Raw genomic sequence first — 14291 nt, 5'->3', positions numbered from 1 at the left:
CTCTTCCATCCCCATCCAGAGCTGTTAGTTGTGACAGATTAATCGCTTCTGGGAAGGGGCTAAACTAGAGGTCAGAGGCTTTTGGTCTCCCGCAGAGGCTCAGCTCCACATCAGTATTCTGGATCTGAGGGTGGTTCGCTTGGCATTGAAAGCTTTCTTGCCCATTGTCAAAGGGAAGCTGGTCCAGGTGTTTACAGACAACACTACCTCCTTGTGATATTGTCAGGGTGGAGTGGGGTCCTACACTCTGTGTCAGGAATGTGTGCCTCTGGACATAGCTGGAATTTCAGAACATTTTCCTGGATGTGCAGCACCTGGCAGGATATCTGAATGCCAGGGCGGCCCAATTCAGACGTCGATACCTCGTGGATCACGCATGGCATCTGTATCCGGAGGTGACTTAAGGTATCTTCCAGGACTGGAAAGAACCTTGGCTAGATATGTTCGCCACCACCAAGAATGTGGAATGTCAGCACTTCTGAGCATCGGAATTTCCAAAGCGGCCCCCGATCAGAGACGCATTTCAACTAGACTGGAATACAGGGCTCCAGTATTAGACTGGACTGTAGACTGGAATATTGGAGTCCTATATACCTCCAAGCCGATACCTCTTTTGCGAGTTCTGAAAAAGATCGGAACCGACCAGGCCCGAGTCATCCTGGTTGCTTCTCATTTGAGGAGCATATTGTATCCAGAACGTCTGGGCATGAGCATCTGTCCTGCAGTCTGGAGGATTTCCTGTCACAAAACCAAGGAAGGGTTCTACACCCAAACCTGTGCAAGCTCCATCTTCATCTTTGGAGGTTGAGCGGCGACAGTTGAGGGTCAAGTTTGTGGGTTGGTGCACTGAGAAACGGGTGTCCCACTTTCTGCACCCTTTTTCAAAGTGTTGTTTGTTTTGTCCTTAGCCAGGCAAGGCCTTGCTCTGGGTTCCATTAAGAGGTATCTTTCTGCCATCTCCGTTTTTTTTTGGGTTGCTAGACCAACCCTTTAGGTTTAAGTCACCCATTGTGACAAAGGTCTGCAGCATGTTCCTCCCCAAACCTTTCATTATGCCCCAGTGGATTCATAATTCTGTTTTAACATATTTGAAGTGGTTCCCTTAGAACACATGCGTAGCTGTCCTTTTGACGTCTGACGATCAAGACATTCTTTGTGATTGCCATCACATCAGCCAAGAGGGTAGGCAAGCTGCAGGCTCTTTCATTTCACCCTCAGTACACCAGCTTCTTCCCAGACATACTGGTTCTCTGAACCCATGCCTCTTTTCTTCATCACGCTGCTGACTTCCTTTGCTCCACCTTACCCTCCAAAGAGGAAGAGAGGCGCCACCGACTGAACTCCTAAAAGGGCACTGTTATTCTATATTGATTGCTCTAAAGAACACCAGGTTAGCAATCAGCTCTTTGTAGGGTTCACAAGAACTAAGAAGGGGAAACCGTGTAGAAACGGACCATCTCCCGATTGTTGTTGATCTGCTATATATTACCCAAGAGGCAACCTCCTGAGAGCTTGCAAGCTCATTCCTCCAGAGCCAAAGCTGCATCTACTGCGTTAGCTCATGGAGTTCCTGTCCCGGACATCTGTCAGGCTACCATATAGGCATCTTTGCACATGTTTATGAAACACTCCTGCTTTAACAGTCTGGTCTATCATGACAAGCACTTTGCCGGTTTGGTCCTCCAGGACTTTTTGGTCTGAACTAGTCAGCAGACCCACCTCTGATAAAGTATTGCTTAGGTATCTATTCTAAGGTAAGGAATCTGGCTTTAAGTCTTTATCAGATGAAAATGTTACGTACCTTTGATTACTCCATATCTAATAGAGACTCTATCTAGTCACAGATTCCTTGCCGGTTTTTCCATTCTGGTAACAGAACTTTTCCACCTAGCAAGTCCTTGTAAACCCTTATAATCTGCACACTGGTAATATAAAAAAAAATAACTGATGTGACTGTGTTTCTGGTGCAGAAATACTCATAAACTGAGGTCAGCATGCTGGGGTGGTGCCTATATATGCACTGCACACATCACATCCTGCGCAGATGACTACATTCACGCCAACACAGAACTGTTGATTGTCACCTACCAGCACACAGGAGTACTGCTCAAGATTTTCCAGATCCAGTCTGACACCAAGGGAATATTCTGAGATAAAGAATCTGCAACAAGATAGTCTCTACCCAATAAGGTGCTACCGAAGTCAAATAACTTGTTCATTAGCACAGGAATTGAGAGCTATCTCCATGTGTTCTGCTACCTGGCCTAGATGTGAGCCTGTTGAGACAAATGAGTGCCCGCATGGTGATGGATGTGTGCCCCTGCCCTAAATGCCCCGGCTGCAGTGATATCTGGATCTTTAGTACTGATCTTTTGTCATGGGGAAATGTAGATGATGCTTGTGTGCCATGACCTATTCTTGACTCACAGATTGCAAAACTGTTACCTTAGTAGTGGTAAAGGGCTGCTGGCATTACCCCTTGTTAAGTAGTACAAGCACGGTGATGGTAGCATAGAATTTTTGTAATAGTGATCAGTAGAGTGAGCAGGGCTTTTTACTCGTCACTAGTGTGTGAAGCCTACTGGCACACTTTTACATAGTTCTGCTGCTGTTTACCTAACTTGCGTTTGACCTACTTCATATTAGTATGTAGCACTGTGCAGCGTGTGTGTGTGGTTGCACATGCATGCTTTAATGTATATGTGCCTATGTGTGGTACGGTACGTGAAGGCCTGTGGGTTCCATTTTGGAAGCACATGGTCTTGAGAAAGGCATGTGACGGTGAAGGAGCCGCCCATCTGCATTCTTGAGAGCTGAATGGGACACAGGCACTGGAGGAAGGTAGAGTCAGGCTCACTTGTGCACTTCAAAACCTTTCTTTGATTCTGAAAAGATCACTGGTCAGTGGGGTCTGGGCACATCTCAGGAAGGAGATGGCACTGATAAGACAACTATTCAAATATGGCCGGTTGCCTTGGTAATATTTTGATAGGCATATATCAATGAGGCTGCCTTCCAGGTGTTATCCTCTGGTCTTCCCCGTGGCCTTTGTTGTGGGGCTGTTAAGTGTGAATTCATTTCTACTTTGACTAGACCGATTCCTGGACAAAGGGCAGGACAGAAGTAGGCCCTTTAAAGGGATAAACCCCACAACATGAACTCAAAAGTCTAAGGTTTTAAATCACATCTGTGTCTGGGAATTGATTTAAAAAGAAAAGGAGCATTAGCCTCCCAGAACTATCTGACTGGAGCCGTACATCAGCAGTTGATAAGCTCAGAACCACTTTTGCCTGTTGTGATCAAGTCTGCAAATTGAGGTCTGCCTGTCTTCCTGCTGGGTTAGCGGACATCGTGCTGGGGAATCAAGACCACTAGCCCTGGAACCTGGACTACCAGTGTAGGAACGTGCCCCCAAACACACACACACACACACACACACTCTTGGTACCTGATGCTAACTTGGCTGACTGTGCTCTGATCCTGCTAACCAGGTCACAGCACCTGTGTTCTTTCCCTAAACTGTACCATTGCTTCCACAATTGGCACACCTCTGGCACATAGCTAAGTCCCTTGTAAAAGGTACCAGTGGCACCAAGGACCCTGTGACCAGTGAGGGTCCCTAAGGGTTGCAGCATGTATTGTGCCACCCTAAGAGACCCCTCACCAAACACACGCACACTGCCATTGCAAATTGCGTGTGTTGTTGGGGAGAATAAGGTAAAGTAGGCATGGCATCCCTCCCTGGATGTCGTATCCACAAACCACTGCGTGTGGCATAGGTATGCCACCTCTTTAGTCCTAAGGCAGGGTGCACTACACCACAACTGAGGGCTTAGCTGCATGAGCACTATGCCCCTACAGTGTCCAAGGCCATTCTTAGACAATGTAAGTGCAGTGTAGCCATATTGAGTACATGGGCTGGGAGTTTGTCATTACGAACTCCACAGTTCTATGATGGCTTCACTGAAGACTGGGAAGTGTGGTATCAAACTTCTCAGCTCAATAAATTCCCACTGATGCCAGTGTTGGATTTATTGTAAAATGCACCCAGAGGGCATCTTAGAGATGCCCCCTGAAATTCACCTAGCTCTTTAGTGTGTGGCTGACTGGTCTGTGCCAGCCTGCACCACCAGACAGGTTTCTGACCCCATGGGGTCAGAGCCTTTGTACTCTCAGGAGTCAGGGGCAAACTCTGCACTGGGTGGAGGTGCTTCACACCTTCCCCCTGCAGAAACAGCAGCACTTGCCGGTGAGCCTCAAAGGCTCCTACCTTTTGTTCTACTGCCTCAGGGCACTCCAGCTAGTGGAGATGCCCACTCCCCGGACCAGGCCCTGCCTTTTGGCTGCAGGTCCAGTGGGAAAATTAGTAAAACACCAGGAGGAGTGACTTTTAGGTACGAGACTGAGGACTGTAATTAAAATGGATCTTTTTCTAAAGTTTGAAGCACCATCTGTGATCTACCTACCTATTGGGGGGATTTAAAAGCACAGGTGATCACTTATTGTGTTTTCCGTTTATTACTCAACACTGCGTCCCCTCCACCTCTTGCTTGGAGCTTCCGTTCCCCACCTCTTTTTTAACTTCCTCTTCCACTAAATCTCCCTTGGACCTTTCTTCTTCACCACCACCACCTGTGATGCTTTTAGCCGCCCAGAGCGGTATGCTTCTGGCTCCTATGCTCAACAATGAGGAACAGAGACCAACAAGGTTGAGTAGGGATGAGATGCACACTCAAACAATAAGAAGCGGCTTACAATTCTAAAACTTGGGTCTGCAATTGAATGCTTTGTGTTCTGATGGCTGCATCTTCCTGTGAATTCCTCACCTTTTGAATATCCCCAGTGCATCAGCATTTCACAGAAACGTTTTCTGGCTCTCCTATGTTGACAAGGACGTTACAATGCCCATGGCTCAGCAAACGACCTCACATGATGTCACTAGAGCCATAAGAAGCCCACTTCAGTGTGCTGACGTTGGTTCCTTTTTTTCTGCTCTTTTGATGGGTAGTGGGTTTTTTTCATATACTCTCCAAGGAGTTACGAGTCTTTAGACACATTTTTTCTGGATATTTCAACATTGTTGCTGGGAAAAATTTCTCCATCAAGCAAATCTGGTTTTAAACCATACAGGAAATGTGAGGGTCAAATGTCAATCATAGATCCTCATGAAGACTGTCTATGATGTCTAAGTTCGGACCACGATGTCGATGCCTGTTCATGTCAAAAGATGAATCCTAAAAAACTGAAGGAGAGAGAGGCGAAACTCCTAATGGCCAAGGCCAGACAGGAGAATAGAACTACCGTTGAAAGTCTCTTCCTTGTTTGAAGTCAGTCACCCAATTCCTAGAAGGCAGCCAAGAGGATGCATAAGAAGACTCAGCTTATAGTTCCCGACGTCGTTCTACAAGAGATGAGTCTTCAGAGTCTTTCACCTCGTCCGAGGTTGCATGAAGATTGAGGTGAGGTGACTCCGGCTCAGTCTTCGGTGGACCCTCCAGCATTGCTTTTGAGTCAGAGACTACCACACACTTTGCCAGGATGTCCTGATCCAGAGATTAATATAGCTTTGCAGCATGAATCCTTTTCTGGATTCACTTGCTGTGCATTATTCAACCATCTAGTTATTGGGTCCGAAATTGTCTTTCTTTTTTCGTTTCTCTTGGGTGTCGTCAACCACCATTTGGTGGTATGTGAGCTGATTCTTCAAATTTTTTAATGCTATGTACAGCATTTTCAGCACAGAAAAGACTCTATATGGTGCACCTGCGGGACCCATGGGTCTACTGTCATATTCTCCAGGAGGATTTCCGGCGCAGTATCGACTGGTGCCGTCAGTGCCCTTTATGCCGATGGCCCAGATTTCCTGGCCGACTCTGGCGCCAAGAAAGGCTACTTCTTCGCCAGTCGAAGTTCAGCAGGTGTAACTGGCGCCAATTGCTCCCTCTCAGACGTAAATTGGATCTGTTCAGGCTTCGCATCATTCAGCTCTAGTTCCGTTAACCTCCTTTAAACAAGTGGCGAAGTCACAGGTGCCGTTACAGACTTTAGACGTAAGTACTGGCTTCATCAATGCCGTTGTTGAAGTCGAGGCATCGATCTCGGAGGTAGGCTCAAAGGCTTCCTGAAGAGGAACAGTTTGCGTTTGAGAAATGGAAGAGGCAGCAATAGTGTCACTGGATCCAGATTTCGAAGGTTTCGAAGTGGCAAGTGGGTTGGACACTACCCCAGAACGGGAAATGTTGTCTCCAGAAGGTATTCCTCCACCAAAGGATACATCATAACATTCAGTGATGAGTAAGGCAGCTGATAGGTTGCAACTGCCTGTTCCACCAACTGAGCTCAAATCTAATTTGCTAATAGAAGTGCTGCATTCTACTTTTTCACATCTAAACCTTTATTACCTTTAAATGAAGCATTTACTGAACCAATTCTAGACATTTAGCAAAAACCTATGTCATCCTCTGCAGTAAGTATCCAGATAAATTGCAAGGAGATACAAGCCTGCTCCAGGAGATCTTATCTTTTTATCTACTCATCCTCCATCTCTGGGTTTGATGGTACAAGCTTCCTGTTCGTCAAAGTTAAGTCCTGTATCTTTTTCGACATCCCCAACAAATAGGGAGTCAGAGGGTGGAACAGTCTGCAAAGAAGTTTTCTTCTAGTAGCATGGCTCTGAAGTCAACCTTCGCAACTTATTTGTTGGGACAGTACATTCATGCTTTGATGGACTCTGCTAAAGCAGTGATTCAAAAATTACCGCAGGATGTTCAAGGTCACTTTTCTGAGCTGCTGTACGACTGTCAGTCCGCTGCTTGCCATGTCACTCAGTCAGGCCTGGATACAGTTGACTTGGTTGTGAGAGTAGTGGGAACTTCTGTCACTACAAGGAGGCTTGCGTGGCTGAGAAGGTCTCGATTCTTGCTGGATGTGCAAAACACCTTGATATGTTTGCCTTTCAAAGAGTCTAGACTTTTTGGCGCCAAAGCAGATTCTCCCTTGGAGAGATTCAAGGATAGTAAGGCAACGGCAAGATCTTTGAACCTTCAATCACAGGTTGTTTTAGAGGTTCAATGGTTTTGGCAGGAACGTCTCCTTTCAAGTAAGGCAGTAAAATCGGCAACAGCAGACAGTTAATCCCCACTATAGAAGTTATAAGGGACGAGGTAGACAGCGAGGAGCCGTACATCAGCCATGCTCTTCCTCCTTCTCCTCCTTTTCCTCCAGGGCCAATGTTGCTTGAAAGTAGCCCTAGTTTTGCTATCTTAGGGCAAGTGTTGCAGTTGGGAGGACAGGTGTCCCAGTTTGTACCACAGTGGAGATCTATAACATTGGATCAGTTGGTTGTCTATATTGTAGGAGATGGGTATGCTCTACCCTTCTGAGAATTTCCTGTCCTTTTCTCCCCAGCAAGGTTTTTGTTCCGAAGACCATCTTCTGCTCCTTCAACAGGGGGTCCTAGCCCTACTCCTAAAGGGTGCAGTAAAGTTGGTTCCAGAGCAGGAAAGCGGTCAGGGATGTTTTTCCTGGTATTTCCTGATTCCCAAAAAAGTCAGTAGTTTACGTCCGATCCTAGACCTCAGGATTTTTTATTGGTTTTCAGGCAGGAAAAGTTCAAAATGCGGAGCCTAGTACAGGTTTCTTGTGCTGAAGAAAGGGGACTGGATGGTCTCAATTGATTTGCAGGATGCCTATTTTCACATCCCCATTCTGCAATCTCACAGAAGGTATCTGCAGTCCATCCATTTGATCTTACTTCAAGTCTTCATGAAGATGAGGGCAGTGGTCGCAGCACATCTCAGAAGGTAGGGAGTACCAGTATTTTCTTACCTGGACAATTGACTCATCTAAGCCAAGTCTCCAGAGTTGGTGTTGCATCACTTGTAGTTGCAAACTCGGTTATTGTTCAACCTGGGCTTTTCTATCAACAGGCCTAAGTCCCACCTAGATCTCCCCTCATCGCACCTTGTTCATAGGGGCAGTACAGGACACTATGGTGAATCAAGCCAACCCTCCTCAGAGGATTCTAAACATTCAGGGTATGACTCTGATGTTTCAGAATAGGGCTATGGGCCCAGTCCTGACATTCTTGCGTCTGCTAGATCTGATGGCCTCCTGCTTTTCTTTGGTCACCCATGCGCGCTGGCACATGAGAGCCCTCCAGTGGTGCTTCCGAAGGCAGTGATTTCAACAGAGCGGGGATCTCAAACAGTTGATCAGGATCTCCAGAGATACTGCTTTGGATGTTCGAAGGTGGGGGTGTGGGTGGCAATGGGTCTCAAGGGAAGCCGTTTTGCCCTCCACCTCTGGTGGCCACAGTGATACCGGATGCCTTCACTGTAGGGTAGCAAGCTCATCTGGGGGATCTGGAAATCAAAGGACGTTGGTCTCCAGAGTAACAAATGTTTCATGTCAATCTGTTGGAATTGCGGATGATACATCTGGCTCTCAAGACCTTCCTCCCTTTCAGTTGGTGCAGGTCTTAACAGACAATACTACTGCAATGTGGTACATCAGCAAGGAGGAGTAGGGTCGTATCGTCTCTGCAGAGGCTCTGCGACTCTTAGGATCGACAAATTTGTGTGATGCAAATCATCTGACCGGAGTTCTTAACATGCATGCGGATGGTCTCAGCTGGCATTTTTCAGCCGAACACCTGTGGCGTCTCCATCTGGAAGTCGGTTATGGGAGACCCCTCAAATAGACCTTTTTGCCACTTGGGAGAACACAAACTTCCTGTCATTCTGCAGCCACCAGTATCCGATGCGGGGGGGTCGCTTTTCAATTGGACTGGGGCTCCCAGCTGTTTTACAGGTTTTCTCCCATACCCTTGATTCCTTGTGTTCTCAGGAAGATTTGCCAAGACCGGGCACAAGCCTGAACCTGCATGCCTGGAGATTGACAGGGGCAACCTGAGTTCTTTTTCTTTTCCACCTGATGTAGTGGATGTTATTTTATCGGCCAGAAGATACTCCACCAAGTTGGTTTATGCCCTCCAGATGGTCTAAGTTTGTAAAGTGATATGGGGAAAATTCTGTAGACCCCTTAAAGACCTATTTGTCTGATATTATGTGTTTTGCGCTTTTGTTGGCAGAGCAAGGCCGTACAGTTGCAACATTTAAGGGCTATTTGTCTGTCTTTTTGGCATTTCTTTGCTTACCCAAGCAGCCTTCTCTGTTTAGGTCCTCTATAGTGTTGAGGTTTATTAAGGGACTTAATAACAAGTATGCTCCCACTCCATTCATTATGTGTCCATGGGATCCTAATTTAGTGCTTACTTATCTAATGTGTTCTGCATTTGAACCTTTGCAAAATTGTCCTTTAAGGTTACTTACATTTTTCTGATTGCTCTAACAGCTGCTAGGTGAGCTAGTGAATTGCAGGCTCTTTAAGTGTTAAACCTCCTTTCACGACATTTTAACCTGATAAGTTGGTGTTAAGAACCAGGGCTGCTTTCCTGTCAAAGGTGGTTACTCCCTTCCCTTAGGGCTAGTCTATCACCTTTCCTACTTTCTACCCTCCTCCACATCCATCTGAGGCTTGATTGATTGGACCTCAAAAGGACTGTTGGCTTTTATGTGGACAAAACTTGTGATGTCCAGCTGGAGGATCATCTGTTTGTTGGCTGTGTGGGAAAGATGAAAGGGCAAGCTGTCCTCTGATCATATTATCACAACAGATCATCCTTTGCATGAAGATCTGCTGTGCCATAGCTCACAAAGAACCTCCAAAAGGTATTAGAGCCCATTCCACTAGAGCCAAGTCTTCTACTTCTTCTTTAGCTAGAGGTGTCCCTCTAGTTGACATCTGTAGAGCAGCAACGTGGGCCTCCCTTCATACTTTTACGAAGAGCTTTTGCCTAGATTCTCAAGTGAGGAGGGATTTTTGGGTATAGGGAGATATGCACCCCCAGAGTGTTGGACTGCTTGGATACCCTATTTAAAAGGTGAGGAATCCGCAGGTAGTTGTATCCATCAGAACAACAAGTTACTTAACTTCGGTAACACTTTTTCTGGTGGATACAATACCTACCTTTGATTTCTCACTGGCCAGGCCTCCTCTCAGTTGCTTGTCTGCATGTACCAAAATGTTTTGTGTATATATAATTTACATTTTCATATGTAAATATTTGGTTTAAGGTTCTATGAACTGTGATTATAATTTTGATTTAGTTCCACTCGTTCATCTCGAAGGCACATAAAAAAATGGGTGGAAACTAACATCTGCACACCGAGGACTGCTTATGGCTCTATTGATGTCACGAGAGGTCGCGTACAGAGCCAGGGGCATTCTGACGTCCTCGTTGACGTGGGAGATCTGTCAAACGTTTCTGTGGAAGGCTGGTGCATTGGGGATATTCAAAAGATGAGGAATATGCAAGTATATACTGTATCCACCAGTAAAAGTGTTACCAAAGGTAAGTAACTTGTTCTTTAGTAACATGGTGCTGATTACACAGAAGTCTGTGTTTTTCAAGCTCTTCTGTGTTATTTTCAGGAGGATTTTCTCTGCCTATTTGTTGTTCGTCACTTCCCTGCGTACCAGTGCGTGGCGTGTAGTGTTCGATGGAAACCTTTTCTAATTCATGGGAGGGGAGGGGAGTTGCTTGCTAACACTTTTTCAGTTTCCTCTTATTGTTGGTGGGTTTCTGTCTGTAATCCATATATTAATGACTGCCCATTGTTTTCACAGAGCGTCACAAGACAAGGAAACCTCAGCTACCACCGCCAGAGGAAGAGCCACATGAAGAGGAACCAATGATGAGCTCCCAGTCCCAAGGCTTGTATCATCGACCCTGCAACTGCAAAGCCAGCAGCTCCAGCCTGATTGGGGGCAGTGGAGCCGGCTGGGAAGGGACGGCCCTCTTGCACCACGGCAGCTACATTAAGCTTGGCTGTCTGCAGTTTGTGTTCAGCATTAGTGAATTTGCAACCAAGCAACCAAAAGGGGACAATGCCTTTGTGGAGTTACTAGACTTGGATGAGAAGCCTCCACACCAGGTGCCTGTGTTACGTTCCAACTCCATTCCTTAGTTTCAAAGGAACAAGACTTTTTAAAAACTTGAACCCAAGCAGGGCGTCCGTGCAAAAATGTACAGGATGTCTGAAACTTTTTCTACTTTGGCCCGAAACCGTTCACATGTTTGCATGAGATGAAGAATTTTTTTTAATATATATATATATATATATATAAATATATTATTTTTTTTTGCTCGAGTTTTAGGGGCATTTGCACATATATTTGTACCATGCATTTCATTTTTTTTTTTTTTAGGGAAAAATGTCACCAGTGCAAAAAATGTTTTTTAAATTCATGCATAGGGAAGGAAGACAAACTGTCGCCCTCAGTCGAGACATTATGGAAACTTTTCAATGCACATGTTAAAAAATAGTTTCCAGAGGAGTGTGGAGGCTTTTTTTTCCATGAAGTAAAATCTTAAATGAAAAAATCTTGTATTTTGTGCCAGTGACAATAGTTTTATACTCAATAATTCAGTTTTTCATACCGAAAGAATTTATCTATTCAAGATGATCCTTATTTAAAGTGAAGAAAGCACTAGAAGCTGAGGGTGGAGTTCTGAAGATGGTAGTAGGCTACTTAGAAGTAAGCCCTATGATTACCAGGATCGGCAAAAACGGGTTTGCATTTCCTGAAGTTGTTGAACGCTGTGTCTAGAAGTCCATTCAAAGACTGTCTACTCCCACTCCCTATTACCCTCTTTTGCTATGGTTGCACTACAAGTAGTTTTTGTCATCTGTAGATTACACAAGCACCTGCCCAGGTTATTGGCCCTGAAAAGCATTCCTCATTGGGGGTCTCAACAAAGGAAGGAACATCTCTGAAGATTCACTGAGAAGCGTTGGGCCAAGCGAGCACTTTCAATCTCATGGGGCTTTTTAGGAGAGGAGTGTGCCACATGGACTTTATTGGATGTGTTTAATGTCATGTTTTAGTGTGAAGTTCAGACTGTACTTCAAATTTTCTGTCGCATTAACTACAGTCCTGGGGGGGGAAATAATCAACCCAGAATCTAGTACGTTTTGCCCCAGACAAGCCAAATTTGATTGCAAATTAACGTTAGTGAATTGGGCTTGTAATTTTTATTCTCAATGTATTGAAACACAGGATTGGGTTCAAGTTTGCAAAGCTGGCTTTAATTTCAAGTTGCAGATCCTTTCCTGCTCTAGCTCAGAATGGCACGGTCATTTATTTCTTTAGAACCAAGCGGTAGGTCTTCCCTTCCCTATTGAATTTTTGATTGAGGACTATCATTGTTTACCATCTGACACATTCTTGACCGACAGAGCATTTGTTAGTGACCCATTCTGCTGTTTGTCTTGGGGGCACTTAAGTGACGTATGATTGCCTAGGGAAGCAGTTCTGGCCTCTGTGTAAATACATAAAGTATTCAACTATTTCTAATAGTATTTTATTTTGATTGTGTACAGTGCTTCGTGTGGTATGACGTTGGCTCAAGTTGTCTCTTGTATCAAAAATCCGTTCTCGTCGTAAACTTGTCTACTTTTTTTTTTAATAATCATATTCCACCTCTTTTTGCCCTCTCCCTCCCCCAACCTCTCCACCTCACTCTGGACAAGAAAAGCTAGCTCCTTTGTAAATAGTAATTGTATTGTTTTAGATTTTACAGAAACCTTTTCCTGTATTCTGTATATAAAAACAAATTAAGTAATTCACGGTCTATGGCTCCTACTTTCTGGATGTGGGTTAAGTGGTTGGGAATGTTGATGCAAAGCTGGCTGCAATGTGGTAGGCGTTGTGGACTTGGAATTGAAAACATTGGATGTTTTGGGGAAGAAATAGACATTACCTCATTTTGTTTTGGGGGGGGGGTGGAGGGACTAATTGGGACTGGACCGATCAGTACTGTGTTCTGGATGAGGCAACAACCAAGCTAGTTTAGGCAGCGTGACTGAGTGTTGTGAGAAGGGTGCCATGGGAAACAAAGCTCAGATCTTGGTGTTTTGCAGGATTAGCGAAATGGCAGTGATTGCAGATTGGCTGCTTTCCTTCAAGAAATGTGTGTTATATGGGTTGAATGGCCCTTACATTTTTTTAACCACTGAACTTGAATCCATTCGTGGCTGTGGTTAAAGAGCACTTAATATTAAGGCAAGGAGAGATTTTGAGTCCAATAAACTTTCTCCGTGTCTATTCCTTATGCTTTTGAACAACTCCAGGTATGTTAGTGAGACCTTTATACATTGCTTTCTTTCTGATACTTGATGACTGTAATCAGAGTCCTGCCATTTGTCAACGTCCACGAGGTTCCTTTTCAAATGGACTTATCTGACCACATGCAAATCATGTAAATCTGTGACATCAAGCTTGTCAACTATGTTTCAAGATGTTACATATGACTTCATTGTAACAATCGTTTTGCAGCTAAAATGTGTTAGGTTCATATGCTGTGTATGGCCTCATCTCTCTTTTAGGTCAGAAAGGTCCATCTTATGGTTCTTGACCGTTGGAATGTCTGTCGTAAGATTTCCTCCATTACCTCACCAGTAGTTCAACAGTGTCTGTTAGATTAACAGTTATGGATTGATCTGCAGTGTAAAACTATTATTGATTCACCTGCTGTGCATTATCTTTCCATCACTAAGGCTTTGAATTAGCACACAGTAAGTGTCCCTGTTGAGTAATGATTTCACTCCTTCAACATCCAGGGAGCGTCATATGAGAATCTATAAGTTTGTAGCATGTGTGGTTGTAGATGCACATGCTCAGCATACTCCTGCCATCTAGTGTTGTGAGTGGACGTTTGCAACATGTTTTCTTCAAAGAAGTCTTTCCATTGACAAGGTGTTCTCTCTCCTCCCTTAGTTGGTAATGCGCCTGAACACTGGCTCCATTGTTAGATGGTTCTTTTTTGCCATCTGGTTTGGTTGTATACCGATAGGACTCTGTGTTCAGCGCTTACCGCTGTACCTCTTCAACTCTTGTTGCCTTGGAACAATTCTAACAGATCCTGCTTCATCGTTTGTAAACAAACTAGGACAACTGCACTGCAGTAACACTGGTGCTTCCTTGGGGGCTTTGGCACCCTGTTGGGAATTAACATCCCTCGTCTCTGCTGCCTCATCGATGAGAATACTAGGTCAGTAATGGAAAGGACGCCCTCCAAATGAGCCCTCCAATGCCATGCCAAGTTCCTCTGGGATGCCCACTGTCAAGTCTGCAACCTCTGCCTCTCCCCCTAGGAGACCATGTGCCAGGTCTGAATTACCTTCTGGTAGAACAATGTCCTTCAGTATTGACATGAGCAGAGCTGG

The 14291-nt window shown here is 44.9% G+C and overlaps 1 protein-coding gene across 1 annotated transcript in view; it reads left to right on the top strand.

The window, feature by feature from the left end:
* The window catches only part of PHF12 (PHD finger protein 12), a 370276-nt gene extending 357588 nt beyond the window's left edge, over nt 1-12688 (top strand). Inside the window, exon 15 of the mRNA XM_069226214.1 lies at nt 10690-12688. Coding sequence (XP_069082315.1) covers nt 10690-11030 — 341 coding nt within the window. The 3' untranslated portion in view covers nt 11031-12688. The remainder of the gene's footprint in view (nt 1-10689) is intronic.
* Nucleotides 12689-14291: the final 1603 nt, after the last annotated feature.

The sequence above is a fragment of the Pleurodeles waltl genome, chromosome 3_1, assembly GCF_031143425.1.
Source record: "Pleurodeles waltl isolate 20211129_DDA chromosome 3_1, aPleWal1.hap1.20221129, whole genome shotgun sequence".
Classification (NCBI taxonomy): Eukaryota; Metazoa; Chordata; class Amphibia; order Caudata; family Salamandridae; genus Pleurodeles; species Pleurodeles waltl.
Note: the sequence above shows the minus strand (reverse complement) of the source record. Positions and strands in the feature narration are given on the sequence as shown.